Source organism: Ursus americanus, chromosome 3 (genome assembly GCF_024610735.1).
Source record: "Ursus americanus isolate L20-20 chromosome 3, mUrsAme1.1.p, whole genome shotgun sequence".
NCBI lineage: Eukaryota > Metazoa > Chordata > Mammalia > Carnivora > Ursidae > Ursus > Ursus americanus.
In genome coordinates, this window is record NC_142129.1 from 60,157,039 (window position 1) to 60,172,546 (window position 15,508).

The 15,508-nt window shown below is 39.0% G+C and overlaps 2 protein-coding genes across 3 annotated transcripts in view; both read right to left on the bottom strand.

Moving 5' to 3' along the window:
- The window catches only part of LOC148110403 (uncharacterized), a 123,033-nt gene extending 111,537 nt beyond the window's left edge, over nt 1-11,496 (bottom strand). For both annotated transcript variants that reach the window (XR_015723973.1, XM_045793132.2), the window contains exon 1: nt 9,532-11,496. Coding sequence is in view for 1 of the 2 variants with exons in the window: in XM_045793132.2 (XP_045649088.1) it covers nt 9,532-9,689 (158 nt within the window). In the remaining variant the exon portion in view is untranslated. The remainder of the gene's footprint in view (nt 1-9,531) is intronic.
- A 61-nt stretch (nt 11,497-11,557) lies between these two features.
- SCIN (scinderin) overlaps nt 11,558-15,508 on the bottom strand; it is a 75,188-nt gene continuing 71,237 nt past the window's right edge. The window contains exons 15-16 of the mRNA XM_045793133.2: nt 13,681-13,741; nt 11,558-12,402 (exon numbers count right to left, since the gene is read on the bottom strand). Of these exons, the coding sequence (XP_045649089.2) occupies nt 12,275-12,402; nt 13,681-13,741 (189 nt within the window). The 3' untranslated portion in view covers nt 11,558-12,274. The remainder of the gene's footprint in view (nt 12,403-13,680; nt 13,742-15,508) is intronic.

The following is a 15,508-nucleotide window of genomic DNA, read 5'->3' on the forward strand; positions in this document are numbered from 1 at the left end:
AATAACATTTCTATATGAGGTGGCTATTTTTCTTCCAAAAAATACTTTCCCAAAAAATTTCTTCCATAAATGAAGGAATTTTCCCTACCTTCTGCATAGGTGTTGTTTATTTAATTTTTTACTTCTCACCTTTGCATATATAAAAATCTCACTGAGCACAAAGTACTTCAAGTCAGTAAGAGTTTCTGGCGCTCAGTTTTCTTCATCATCGCCCCACCCTCACCATCATTATTGTTTTATTTACTCTACTTAATCCTTGAGTTTCTCCCAACACCCCCTCCTTTTCTTGCCAAGGTTTCTGTGAGTTGTGAGTAATTAATCATGTTTATAACTCCATTCATCAGCATATACACTTTTTGACACGTCTGTTAATTTTGGTTTTGTACACAGTTTATCTTGTCTTCTCCATATTCTGTACATGGGAGACTGGCCACGCTCTCATTCATTGTCTCCTTCTTTTGTCATTTGGCTTAGCCTGGGGCGGCAGCACAATGACCTCTGACTTTCGGGAGTTTTTCCCCCACATCCCCACTCCACAGTGAAGGCTATCTTATATGTGGATTGTAAGGTGAGTAGGCAAGCAAGTGCATGCTTACCTATTAAAGAACCCGAGGTTAAAAAGTAATTAAGCGATTTACCTAATATACCCGTCCCAACTAGTAATGATAGAGCCAGGGTTCTTCCTAAGGTCTCTTTTAGTTAAAGGGCCTATCAAGACACTGTGTAGTGTTCTTTAGTGTGGTGTTGGTCTCATAACCAACCACACTGCTTTCTGATAAAGCAAAGGCAATCCAATAGATCAGTAATCCGTCCATTATATTTGTATTAGGTGTCATCATAGGGATGCCCAGGAGGGAAACTGGTTCTCCTGAGACTGAATAGTTTTCTTTTTGTGGGAAAAACTATGCCTGGAATGAAATTACACCCTTTCCTTTTCAGTCTCATGTAACTATCATCCTGAAAGTCAACAAGTACTAAATACACTAAAAAAATAAAAACCCATAGAGCTAGAAACTTTAGGAGCATGAAATATTTTAACTAACTACAGAGTACCTGTAATCCTTACCAGGAAATAGAACATATAACTTTGCTATTAATGTTTTTCCATTAAAAGCTGTGGAATCATTCTTCTGTGGCTATTTTTGCCTACACATTCTTCTAAGCTTGTGGCAGTCTTGATACTAGAATATGAAATGATTTGCTCCTATGGATCATTTATAAAATTCCTTGAGAAAAATATGGCATTTGGCAGCAGCCTCTATTCTGAAGGAATATCATCATGGGAACAGAAAGCAGAGGACTGTGCGGATTCTGTATGGACAGTTAAGCATTATATAAATTTTCCGCTTTGAGGAACTGATGACCTCTTGGAGCCTAAAACATTACAAAGGCAAGTATAAAATACAGACTTAAATGAGCAGCTGATTCAAGGATTGTAAAACCAGATGCTATCTGTAGGGCCCTCATAAAGGTTCATGTAAAATAATACTTGACCTAATAAAAAGATGACCTTTTCTGAAGTACTTCTATATTCCAAAGTCAAAATTTCAAATAATGATTCTTCTCATTCAAACCCGGATTGAATATTAGGTACCATTAGAAGCCTGTTGGCTGACCTCACTGATGACCTGCTGAGACTATTATCATTCTAGCAATGTCTCTACTGTATCTTCAAATACAGGGAATGTGCAGATAGCCTGTGCCTGAGAATAGAAATATGCCACTCTCAAAAACTAAAGCTCAAAAATCTCTTATTAAATTGGATCCTTAGTTGTTCAAAATATTTTGTTTTTGGCTAAAGCCCAGTGAAATATTGTATCTACTCCTTGGTCCCCAAAATTGTCCCCTATTTACTCTTGTCTTTTCAAGTAGTATTACTATAATTGTACAGGCAGTGACTGCCTTATGGAAGCCCAGGGTGAGGGATTTTTTCTGCCTCCATAGAAGATTTTCAGATTGGAGCAAGAAGAGCAACTTGGCAAGAATTAGGAAAGAGATGAAACACTGACTAGATATCCCGCTAGCTACAATTATATTTATTTTCTATTTTGGAAATGAGGGTCTAAGGCTGAAGGTGGAATAGATGGAAGAGAGTAAGAAAATCTATCAGTTTCTCAGCTTTCCCCCAAAATGCCAACCACTAGCATACTGATTTCATTGTATACCTTTCTACTCAGTGTGGGAGGTTGAATAACCAAACCCTCAAAGATGACCACAACTTGCCTGGAATCTGTGGATATATTACCTTACGTGGCAAAGGAACTGTATAGATGTGATTATATTAAGGATCTTGAAGTGGGGAGATTATTCAGGAGGACCCAATGTAATTAGAACAGTCCTTACAACCGAAGGAAGAGGGGAGGTAGGAAAGTCAGTCAGAGAAGGAGACGTTACTTACAATCACATAGCAGAGGTCAGCTAGGCAGAGAGAGAAAGATTTTTGGAGATGCTACACCGCTAGCTTTAAATATGGAAGAAGTGGCCACAGGCCAAGGAATGCAGGAGGCCACTGGGAGCTGGAAAAGGCAAGGAGAGGGATTCTCCCCCCAGAACCTCTGGAAGGATCATAGCACTGATGATCCATTTTATAATTCTGAGCTCTAGAACTGGAAGACAATATATTTGTGTTGTTCTAGGTCACTAAATTTGGGATAATTTGTCACAGCAGCAATAGGAAATGAATATACCATGATTCAACATCAATTTTAAACATAGAATCTCAAAATTGTAGTGTTTAAAAAAAAAGTATCTACACACACGCTTGTGTCCATGTATTTTAGTATCTGCTAAATAACTAAGTCTTAGGTATAGGGTGTCCATTTCATGATGATAAGAATATGACAAATTTTAGTTAATTAATTTGAAGATCTTATTTGTCCTTTATGTGAAATATGTTAAAAAAAGAACGCAGCTGTCCTATCATGGGGTAACATCTCATTTTAGCTTTTCTCCTTAAAATTTCTCTGTGGTAACTCACTACTTTTTTTCCATTTTGAAATACAGTTCCTCTAGGTTTGGGATTCTTGGCCTTGGTGATGTTGACGCTTGGACTAAATAATCCTTTGTTTCGAGGGGCTCCCCTGTGCTGTAGGAGGTGGGGTGCCATCCTGGGTCCCACCCACTAGATGCCAGTAACACTTGATGTTCCCTAGCTGTGACAACCAAAAATTTCACCAGACATTGCCAAGTGTCCTCTGGGGAGCAAAATTAGCTCTGGTTGAAAGTCACTGCTTTAGGTAATGCACAATTTGGTGATAAATACCCCTTAAGCATCCACTACAACATTCACAAGAATATGATTATATTGTGGGAATGTTATCAGAGAGGCATGGGTTTTTGTGTGATAAAAGGAGGCCGACATCCTCACCATCATGGACACCCTTGGATTTCTTGCCTCACTGAGATCTTTTTCTCATCCTCTTTGTGCTCCCCCCACCTCTCGTGCCTCTCCATGATGGAACATCCTGGGACTCAGCTATCCTGTCAGATGCCTTCTTTATCTACACTCACACCCCATGTCAGCACGTCTGCTCTCACGTCCTTAAATGTATCCATGCGCTGACTCATAGCAACTGTATGTCCCTGGCCATGAATTCTCTATTGAACTTGAATAGCCTACCTGACAACTTCCATTGACAGTCCAGTAGGATAAGCATCTCAAAAAGGAACATGCTCAACTCCTGTTTCCCAAACTTCTCCTCCCACAGCATTTCCCAGCTCAGTAAATGGCAACTCCTCTGAGAGTCCATTTCTCTCATTTTCTCACACCCATTATCAAATCCACTATCCTCTTATTGGCTTCATATTCCAAGCATATCAGAATCCAGATCCTCCTCACCACCACCGTCAGCTCTGGTCTGGATTATAATCAAAGCTACTCGCCTGCCTCTCCTTCCAGACTTGCCATCCTCAGTCTCTTCTTGACTCAGCAGCCAAAGCAATCCTCTTAAAATGTGAGACAAATCATGTCACTCCACCACAGCTCACCCAGAGGGAAATGAAAACTCCACAATTTCTATGTGATATGCTTCTACTACTTTCCTGCCTCATCTCCCACACTTCTCCATCCCTCTCAATCCTCTCTAGTAACACTGGCCTCCTCACAGTGCCTTGAACAAGCCAAGCAGCTTCTTTTCCCTCTGCTGGAAAGACTCCTCTGGATCTGCCCAGAGATATGTCCATGGCATTAGTCATGAGTCATGATTCTCCAGAGAAACAAATCCAATAGGAGATGTGTGTGTGTGTGTGTGTGTGTGTGTGTGTGTGTGTGTGTATAATTGGGAATTATCTTTAAGAAATTTGCTCACGTGATTATGAAGGCCGAGAAGTCCCACGATGCTGTCTATGAGCTGGGGACCCAGGAGAATTGTTGGTGTAAATTCCCATCTGAGTACCAAGACCCAAGAGAGCCGATGGTATAAATCATAGTCCTAGGACAGGGGCGCCTGGGTGGCTGTCGTTAAGTGTCTGCCTTCGGCTCAGGGCGTGATCCTGGCATTCTGGGATCTAGCCCCACGTCGGTCTCCTCCGCTGGGAGCCTGCTTCTTCCTCTCCCACTCCCCCTGCTCGTGTTCCCTCTCTCGCTGGCTGTGTCTCTGTGTCAAATAAATAAATAAAACCTTTAAAAAAATAGAATAAAATAAAAATAAAATAAATAAATCATAGTCCTAGGACAGAAAACTGGTACTTCAATTCAAGCGGTTAGAGAGAGCCACTTCAACCTGCTGCCACATTTTTGTTCTATTAAGGCCCCCACAGATTGGATGAGGCCCACCCATACTGGGGAAGGCCATCTGCTTTACTCAGTCTACCAGTTCAAATGCTAATTCCTTTGAGAAACACCTCCACAGGGGTGCCTGCGTGGCTCAGTCAGTTAAGCTCCTGCCTTCAGCTCAGGTGATAATCTCAGGGTCTTGGGATCAAGCCCTGCATCGATCTCGATCTCGGGCTCCTTGCTCAGCAAGGAATCTGCTTCTCCCTCTCCTCCTGCTGTTTGCCCTGATTGTGCTCTCTTACTTGGGCTCTCTCTCTCAAACAAATAGATAAAATCTTAAAAAAAAAGAAAAAAAGAAAGAAAGAAAGAAAGAAAGAAAGAAAGAAAGAAAGAAAGAAAGACCTCCACAGACACACCCAGAAACAATGTTTAACCAGATATCCAGGCATCTCATGGCCGGGTCAAGGTGACACAAAGTTAACCATCACAAACTCTCCCCTCACTTTACTTCTCTGATCAAATGTCACCTTAGAGAGGCCTTTCCTATTCATTCCATCTAAAATAGAATCCCTCATTCCACAAATGCTATCCTCTCTGGCCTGACTTTTTTTTATAACACTTACTGCTTTACAGCAGAATATGTATTTGAGTATTTGCTTCTTTTCCGTCTCTATCCACTCAACGGGAGCTCCATTGAGGACAGGGCATCCTTAACTATCTGCCGTCTGCTGTATCACCAGGTCAACAATATATACCAGGATCAATCGATTGATTTATCTATCTAGACATCTATCTATCTGGACATCTATCTATATCTATATTATATAGACATATTATACTATATAGATGTAGTATTATATATATATATATATATATCAGATAGATAAATACATACATAGATAGACAGATATGCTAGGATATACATGCCAGGCTATCTTGGCATGTAGTAAATACACTTTAAAATCAATATATGATTGCACTCTGTTGATCCTCAAATTTAGAAGATAGTATAACATATTTTTAGAGTGAGAAGACAGCCACATTTGACCTGCCTAGAAGCACTATTCTTTTTCAATCTAAAACAAAAGTAAATATGACTGTATTTCTCAGTGTTTTGACCACCTAGGCAAGTCTGTCTTTATTAACATGGAGAAAGAGTGCCCTCTACTGTGCTGTTTAGATGTACACATTCTGAAAGTTTTTTTAAAAATGTCTTAATTTTTGTTTTAATCAGGCAGAACATTGTTTTCACGAATTTGAGGAAAGTTACAAATAGATAACTTCCATTCTTATTGCTTTAAAGTAAAAATCTATCTCTAGAGTAAACAGAGAATAAATCTTACGCTGTTGGGGTGTAGATTTCTTACGGAGTACTCACTGCCTCAGATTTGATTCGAGGCTAGAGTAGGACATGCACAGAAATTTTAAGTCAAAGGGCTGTTTGGCAGTTATCAAATACTGTGTTTGAAAGATAAATAATTATTGTTTTTGCTGTTCCTGCATACGAAAATAATAAAAGTATGCTCCCTGGTTAACGAAGAGGGAGGGCTCTAGAGCTGCAGAGAGCTGTGTTTGATTTGCAGAAGGTTCTACTAGGTCTCTATACTTGATGCATATTATAATCACCTGGGAGAATTTAAAGACTATTAATGCTCAGATCACTTTCACCAAGAATACTTCTTTTTCAATCTTTAAGCCTTTTAGTTCTTTCTCTTATCTTATTAAAATGGTACTGTCGGTGGAAGAGGTGAGTGCTACTGGTATCGGGTAAACAGAGGCCAGAGATGCTACTAATCATCCTGGAATGCACAGCACAGCCCCCCCGCCAATCCCCTTAAAACAAAGAATTATCAAGATGTCAACAGTGCCAAGGTTTAGAAGCCCTGCCTCATCAGACTGCTTATAACCTCCAGTAAAATATGGAATAGAAAAGAAGAGAGCAAACAACTGTATTTTGCTCCAGATCTTAGTGGGAAACATTTGTTTTCCTCTCTCAGGATGTACATTTTTTGCAGATATCCCTTTTAAAATCGAGGAACTTCCATTCTATTCCTACTTTGTTGAGAGTTTTTATTACGAATGGTTATTGAATTTTATTAAATGCTTTGCTGCATCTATTCAGATGTTCATATGGTTTTTCCTTTTTAGTCTGTTAATATAGAGAATTCTTAACACATTTTTAAATGTTAAGATGGGTTCCATGATAAACTCCTTTAATTTTTATGTATTGTTGGATTCAATTTGATGTATTTTAAAGGTTTTGATATCCATTTTAAGAAATGCTGGCATGTAGTTTTTCTTTCTTATAATCTGCTTCTTTTTGATAGCAGGGTAATACTGGCCTCATCAATGAATCAGGAAATGTTCTCTCCTTTTTCTTCTTATCATCATCTTCTAGTATGTGGAAGAGTTCGTACAGAACTGGTTTTATTACTTTCTTAAATGTTTGATAGAAGTTACCAGTGAAGTCCAACTAAGCCTAGGCTTTTCTCTGCTAGGAGGTGTAACTATGAATTCAAGGTGGCTATGCTCCTTTGAGTTAGCCTTACTAGTCTGTCTCCCAAGGAATTTGCCTATTAATAGGTATCAAATTTATAAGCATAAAATTATGTTTCTTATTTTTTTAGTGTCCATAGTTTCTATGGACTCGTTTTTTCCGATATTAGTAATTAATATTTCTTCCCCTTTTCTGGAGGAGTCTGTATTAGTCATTCCCGTCTCCCTGCTTTCTTTGGGTTTAGTTTGCTCTTTCAGTTTCTTAAGGCGGAAGCCTACATCATTGACTGAAGGTCTTTCCATTTATCTTATGTTAACATTTAATGTTATAAATTTCCTTTTGAACACTGAGTTAGCCATACTTTCGATAGGCTGCATTCCATTTTTCACTGAAATAAAAATATTTTCTCATTTCCCTTTCATCCAAAGATTTGGAGATTAGCCAGATATCTCCCTGTCATTCATATCTAGCTTAATTCCACTGTGGTTAGAGACCATTGTATGATTTTTCAATACCTTAAATTTGTTGAAATTTGTTTTCTGGCCCAGAGTATTATTTTCTCTCTTGGTGAATATTTTAAATGCCCTTACAAAGCAAATATGCATGCTGTTATTACTGGTGGAGTGTTCAGTACGTATCAGTCAGGTTAAGCTGGTTGAGAATGTTGTTTGAGACCTCTAGGTCCTTACTGATTTTCTTCTCACTCTATCAGCTATTGAGAGATGATTTCCCCATTGAAATATAATTCGGTGTTTTCTTCTGTTTTTTTCATAGTTTCCTTTTCAGTTTATCTTTTTGAACCATATGAACTTTATCTAGGCACATACACTAAAATGTAGATACCACCTTTTCTTTTTCTTCTCCCAGCACCAAAGTAGCTCATCGTCAATATTTTAGGTAGTATGGTAAGGATGGTATTTGAGAGAAAATTATTTTAGATAATTTGTAAAATACATAGCATACTTTAAAAATATCTAATGTAAGTCTTTAAAAGGGAAGAAATCATATTGCAGAAAAAAAAATAAGAACAAGAAAAAAGTTTCGATAACACATTTTTGAACTACAACATATGCATCCTGTATATATAAAATGAATATTGTTATTCTTTTCTTTATTTTGACTAGAATTCCTTCCCTCTGAATAACTTGTGCAATGTGGAAATTATTTTGAAGCCAATTCTCTAGTGGTCTTTCAAAATAAAACAAACAGTAAGACAAAACAATAGTTCATTCTCCATAGGTTCCTTGTTTCCTGGTCTTTTGCTCAAAGTTAATGTCACAATCTGATTTCTTATTTAAAATTTCTGATATTGGGGCGCCTGGGTGGCTCAGTTGGTTAAGCGTCTGCCTTCAGCTCAGGTCATGATATCAGGGTCCTGGGATTGAGCCCCGAGTCAGGGGGCTCCCTCTTTCTTTGTGCCCCTACTTCCCCCTCCTTGTGTTCTCTCTCTCTCAAATAAATAAAATCTTTAAAAAAAATAAAATAAAATTCCTGATATGTGTTACTTCTGACTAGAATACTTATTTCTGGTTAGCACTTGGTTTTCCTGGATTCACTAAATTTTGTTTGTTTTCTAGTCATACATTTTACAGAAAAAGGATGTGCTATATTATTTGAAGCAAGGAAAAGTCTGTAAAAGCGCTAGTCACTTAGGACCAACTGTATTTGTTTTGGTTTTTCGTCCCAAAAATCTTTGAGGAAAATTCAAGAGAAGAAAGAAATCTAAAGTTCATATTAAAAATTAAGAAGCAGGGGCGCCTGGGTGGCACAGCGGTTGGGCGTCTGCCTTCGGCTCAGGGCGTGATCCTGGCGTTCTGGGATCGAGCCCCACGTCAGGCTCCTCTGCTATGAGCCTGCTTCTTCCTCTCCCACTCCCCCTGCTTGTGTTCCCTCTCTCACTGGCTGTCTCTATCTCTGTCAAATAAATAAATAAAATCTTTTAAAAAAATTAATAAGCAATAGCTAGCTCCATTCAAGAAAAAATAGAAAGTTATGGAACTTTTATATCTATCAATTAGGCTGTATGAAACTGCATTTTAAATCCAGAAGACTAATTTCTATGAGGGTTTACATATAACTTGAATTTTAAGACTACACAATATCATAGAATAACCACCCTTCTATAATCTACCAATCACCTTTTTAGAAGTAGACGGTTCCCCTCTCCTCATAATGATTTTACGTGATTTGCAGGTGTTTCTTCAAGCCATCGCAGCTTTGGGTGTGAAACTCAAAAGCAGCAACTCCCTAGCTCACCCTTTCCAGGTAATTTTTATAAATCCTATTTTTTCCATCCCTCCACCAGCTGCCCTCCACTTACTAAAGGTAGGGCTTATACGTCTTCTTGATACAGCAGCTGTAGTTGCCGGTAATGTCTGCGGCCACCTCCGTGTTCGAGCTGGGCACTGCTGCCCGGGAGACCGGTCCTCCCCGCAGCGCCTGCGCTGACGACGCGGCTGGCTGCTTCCGTGTCACCATCTCTGCCTCTGAGTACTTGGGTTTCGCGTTTAGGAAGGCAGTCTTTTCATAGCTCAGGCTTAAAACAGCAGTTCCGCTTAAGATGAATTTGTTCTAAGTCCACTGGCGATAAGAGAGAACCTTAAGGGATCTCCCCGCTTCTTCAGAACTCAGGCATGACGGAAGGAAGCCATTCTGTCAGGCACGCTCCCACCCCTGCGCCGGTGCACTTGGGATTCCTTCCCCCTCAAGTCCGGGTTTCCTTATCAATCTACCCAACAAGACTTTCCGTAACCACCCTATTAAAACTGTACTCCGCCCCACTCTCATCTATTTCCTGTCCTCCTTCCCTACATATCTTTCCTCCATAGAACTTATATTCTAATATATTTTATAATACACGGTAGTCCCCACTTATCCGCCGGGGATACATTCCAGGATCCCCGGTGGATGCCTGAAACTAAGGTTAGTGAGAGCCCTGTATATGCTATTTTTTTCCTGTAGATACATAGCTCTTAATGAGGTTTAATTTATAAATTAGCTCTTACGAGCGCTTAACAACAGTAACAACAAAATAGAACAATAATAATATACTGTAATAAAAGCTATGTTTATGTGGGCTTTCTCTCTCTCAAGACCTCATATTGCACAGCACTCATCCTACTTCCGTGGTGAGGTGAGATGATAAATGCCCGTGTGACGCAACGAAGTGAAGCAAACGGCAGACCATTGTGTCGCAGCCTTAGGCTACTATGGGCCTTCTGAATACACATCCGAAGGACGATCATCTGCTTCCAGAACACAGCTGACCACGGTTAACAGAAACCACGGAAAGCAAGGCCGAGCATAAGTGGGGACGACTGTATCTACTTACTGGCTTTGTTTTTGTTAGTTTCTTCCCTGGAATATAAACTGCATGACAGTTTGGATTTTGTCTGTTTCGTTCATGTTGGATCCAAAGTGCCTAGAATAGTGCCCCACACCCAGCAGATACCTAATAAAAATATTTACTGACTGAATGAACAGTCTCGGGAAGTGCAGCTTCTCGCTGCTTCCTCACCACTCACACAAGCTGCAGATCCCCACAAGACCGCTCACTTTTCCACCATATTGGTACTGGGAATATGGATGCCATATTCTCCACGTCAGGACCCATGCCAGCCCTTAGGCTGAAACACATCCACCATTAATCTCCCCCAGAGACAGTGTGTGAATTCCTCAGATCACTCCTTGGCTCTGATTGCCCATTCCACGGAAATGTGGCTCCCCTCCTTCACCAGCACCTCCTAGCCTACCACCAAAGTTGGTTTCTGCTTTTCTGGCGCTCCACCTTCTGCCCTGACTCCTGTTTACTGGGGTCTGCTGAATTGTTTAAGCAAGGAGGCCATTAGACTGATGTGGCTCTAATGCTGTGGAGACCTATGTAAGCAAACCATAAGCCTATAAATTCCTCAAGGTCACAAAATCAAAACCTGAGCACAACGAAGTACAAACAGCCAACTGGGCTTTCAGCCTAGCCAATCAAGAATTTCTGTACTTTGCTTTACTTTTTCTCTAGAAAAGTCTTGCCCTGCCCTCCTGCTGGTAGAGTGCTCCTAACCACTTCTAGTTTGGCATTGCCCAATCCAAATTGATTTTTGTTCAGATAAACTCTTGAAATGTTTGATACGCCTCAGTTTATCTTTTAACAGGGCCCAGATTTCATATGCACTGATATTTAAAATCTCTCATAATTATGTAACCTTGGAAAAGTTGTTTGACTACTTAATGAGGATGAATTAAGAAATATTAAATTCATATTTATTTATGCATAAAAGTATTTAACCTTAAAACTAATTGTGTAATTAACTCGCATGTCATATTTAAATAAAATGTCACAACAAACAACCTTTCCAAAAGAGATGCATTTTAATGATGAAAGACAGCATTAGTGAATTTTTTTGTACATAACCTTTGTGGTATTAAACTTGTACTGTCAAATACATATATCCAACCGGATAGACTATAATTATTTTGTCATGAAAAAGCTGTGATTTCAAAGGCTTTTAAAAAGGCAAAAATGGTAGTTACTCTTAGAAAATGATCCTTAGCAGTGAATGGTAGCAGAGTCACATTGGCTGAAGGTGGCAAATAACAACGAAGTTTTAAACCATCTTAACATAAACGTTACTGCAAACATACAATTCTTTTGAACACAGCACATGGAAAGGAGAATAACCTCAAAGGCATTATGGCTTACTTCTCTGGCATATTAAAGAACAAGTTTGGCTAAACATTCCTGAATTACAAAATTCCCTGCTAAACTCCCCTAGATTATGCGCGCGGCTTTTCAAACTTTTAAAAGGTCATATGAAAAGATAAAAATCAGTGTCCAGCAGAGCTAATGTTGGTCCATAATAGAAATTTACTTTAGGTTATTTAAAAATACTAACATAAGAAAATTCTAGTTTAAAATGAATTTCACACCAAACCTAGGCGTTAAAAAATAGTCATAGAGCCGAGGTTAATTTTCTAATCAAATAAAGAAGAAAACCTTTCTTCCCCTCAAAACAGCAATGGGACAGTGGCTCCAAATATTTGTTTGTTTTTTTCCTACAAAAACCAGTTTACCACCTTCCGGAATCCCAGCCCAGGAACCAGCCTGTGAATGTGGGTGGCTCATGGCCCTGCTTTACGATGACAATTGGTGTCCTCTTGTCTCTTCCAGAAGGGTCTGTCTCAAGATACATTTTGGCTATACGGAATTGAAAGACAAAAACATTCAGTTAGTTGTATTTTTTAAAAAATTGTTATTTAAATGCAATTTAATTAACATATAGTGTATTATTAGTTTCATGAGTAGAATTCAGTGATTGATCAGTTTCATACAACACCCAGTGCCATTACTTCTAGTACCCTCCTTCATGCCTATCACCCAGTTACCCCATCCCCCCCCACCCCTCCTCCAGCAACTTTGTTTGTTATGAGTCTCTCTTATGGTTTGCCTCCCTCTCTGTTTTCCTCTTACTTTATTTTTCCTTCCCTTCCCCTGTATTCATCTGTTTTGTTTCTTAAATTCCACATATGAGTTAAATTATATGGTATTTGTCTTCCTCTGACTGACTTATTTCACTTAGCAGAATACACTCTAGCTCCCTCCATATTGTTGCAAATGGCAAGATTTCATTCTTTTTGGTGGCTGAGTAATATTCCAGTGTGTGTGTGTGTGTGTGTGTGTGTGTGTGTGTGTGCACGCACACCACATCTTCTTTATCCATTCATCTGTCAATGGACATCTGGGCTCTTTCCATAATTTGGCTATTGTGGACATTGCTGCTATAAACATTGGGGTGCATGTGCCCCTTTAAATCACTATGTTTGTATCCTTTGAACAAATACCTAGTAGTGCAATTGCTGGGTCATAGGGTCAGTTAGTTTTGATTAAACTAAAATAACTATGGAATGAAAAGTCTCCCAATAAAAATAATGAATCAAATTTTCATTGCCCCTGAAGTAGCCAAATACTGTTCCATCTGAACAATTCCTTACTGATTTCTCTCATCTGCCATGGATTGCACATGAGAGTCTAATGATTGCCCCCCAAGATTTCAAACTTTATAGAATTATCCTTATGGCATAATTAGTCTTGTATTTTTCAAAAATTAAAAAAAAAAAAAACTGTGCCAGAAAGAACGGCATTACTCAAAAAGAATTTTAAAAAATCTAGGTTATCATAGTGATACAGGTTATACTATTTCTATATTAAAATATTGTTTAAGTGAATTTAAAGTTTTCAGAATAAATTGATGTAATTATGTTCTAAATTAGGTAACAAAACATTTTTCTTATTCTTATTCTGAAATTCTTCAGTTAAAAAAAAATTCCATTACACTTTAGTTCTGAAAATGAAAGCTTATTAGATTCTGCTCTGCTTTAATATGTGGTTTTGAAGAATGTGGTGAAAAGAGCAGTCAGGAACTTCATAATAAGCACTCAGGGTAAATGCCATCATTGTCCACGGGATCCTGCTTACCCGACTTCAGAGATTCTGTTCTCTCAACTTCATTGGCATCTTTGCCGACCCAAATAAAAATCTGAAAAATGAAACAATAACAATATGTACTGTTTGGGGAGTATTGGCTCAGTGCAAGCCCTGTGCCAAGTGCTTCTCACACATTGCTCATTTCATCTTCACAGCAAGTCCCCAAGTTAGGGATGTGGGGAAGGAGGTGCAGAGAAGCTCCATCACTTTCCCAATGTTTGCACTTACTAGGAGATACTCTAAACTGATATCCAGCCAGTTTGATTCCAGAATCCACATTCTGAGATTTCAGGCTTATAGTATTTTCTAGTTTATACACTTTCTCAAAACAACATATTGGCTGTTTGCTGCAGCCGCCCCTTTAGGGTACGGAAGGCAGTCGTTATCCCCATATTATTATTATCATCCTGGGGGGACCTCAGCCTCCCTTGCAAAGCCTCTGCCTTAAGCCTGTAGTGTACACCTAAAACTGTATTTTCTAACACTTTGGTAAAAGTGCTACAATGTTTAGTATTTAAATATTGAGTTTTTTTTTTAAGATTTTTTATTTATTTATTTGACAGAGAGAGAGACAGTCAGTGAGAAAGGGAACACAAGCAGGGGGAGTGGGAGAGGAAGAAGCAGGCTCCCAGCGGAGGAGTCCGATGAGGGGCTTGATCCCAGAACGCTGGGATCATGCCCTGAGCCGAAGGCAGATGCTTAATGACTGTGCCACCCAGGCGCCCCAATATTGAGTTGTTTAACTGATATAATTACATATTCTGTATGTATCCTTCTTGTTAGATGTATAGGCTATGAACTTCAATGCTGAAACATTCTCTTGAATTACCTTATATTTATTTTAAAGATTTTATTTATTGATTGATTTGAGACAGAGAGAGAGAGGGAGCAGGCACATGCAAGTGCGAGTGCACGCACGAGCTGGGAGAGGGAGAAGCAGGCTCCCTGGGGCTCAAACCTAGGACCCTGGAATCATGACCTGAGTAGAAGGCAGACGCTTACTTAACCAACTGAGCCACCCAGGCGCCCTTGAATTACCTTACATTCAAATCATTTTAAAATAACTTGTTGGCAGAGAAATTTTGGCCAGATTAGTTTCGATTGTATTCTAATTCATACCAAAAGTACTGAAATATTTGCTTGCAGGGCACAGAACAAACCATGACAGCTTGGTCATGTAAATGGAAAATATGATTTAGAAAAATAAAATGTAGCAAGGGAAATATTCTCAAGTATCCATGACTATAGAATTGACTACAAATGGAAATAATTAAATTGTTCTGAATAAGGAAATGCCATTCTTATTTTACAATTTTTTTTTTTAAGATTTTATTTATTTGAGAGAGTGAAACCGAGCAGGGGGAGGGGGAAGAGGCAGAGGGAGACGGAGAAGCAGACTCCTTGCTAAGCAGGGAGCGCAATGCAGAACTCGATCCCAGGACGCTGAGAATACGACCCGAGCCGAAGGCAGACATTTAACCGTCTGAGCCACCCAGCGCCCCTTATTTTATAATTCTTAATACACAAAGATGTTTTATTGACATGACGTTTTAAATTTCACATCTACAAATAACTGTTCCATTCACCTGGGGAGAATCTGTGACTAGATTCCAAATTCAAATATGGTAATTCTAGACTAAGAAGCTAACATGTAATATAACCAAATGACTTTAAATAAAAAAACTAAGAACAGACCTAGAAATAACAATTACTGGGGTTGACTCTAAGAGTAGGCCTAATTCAGATACAGGTTTCATAATTGTTCTATACATTTTAGTTCCTAATATATTTATTTTCCCTTCCACTCTTATCAGTTTAC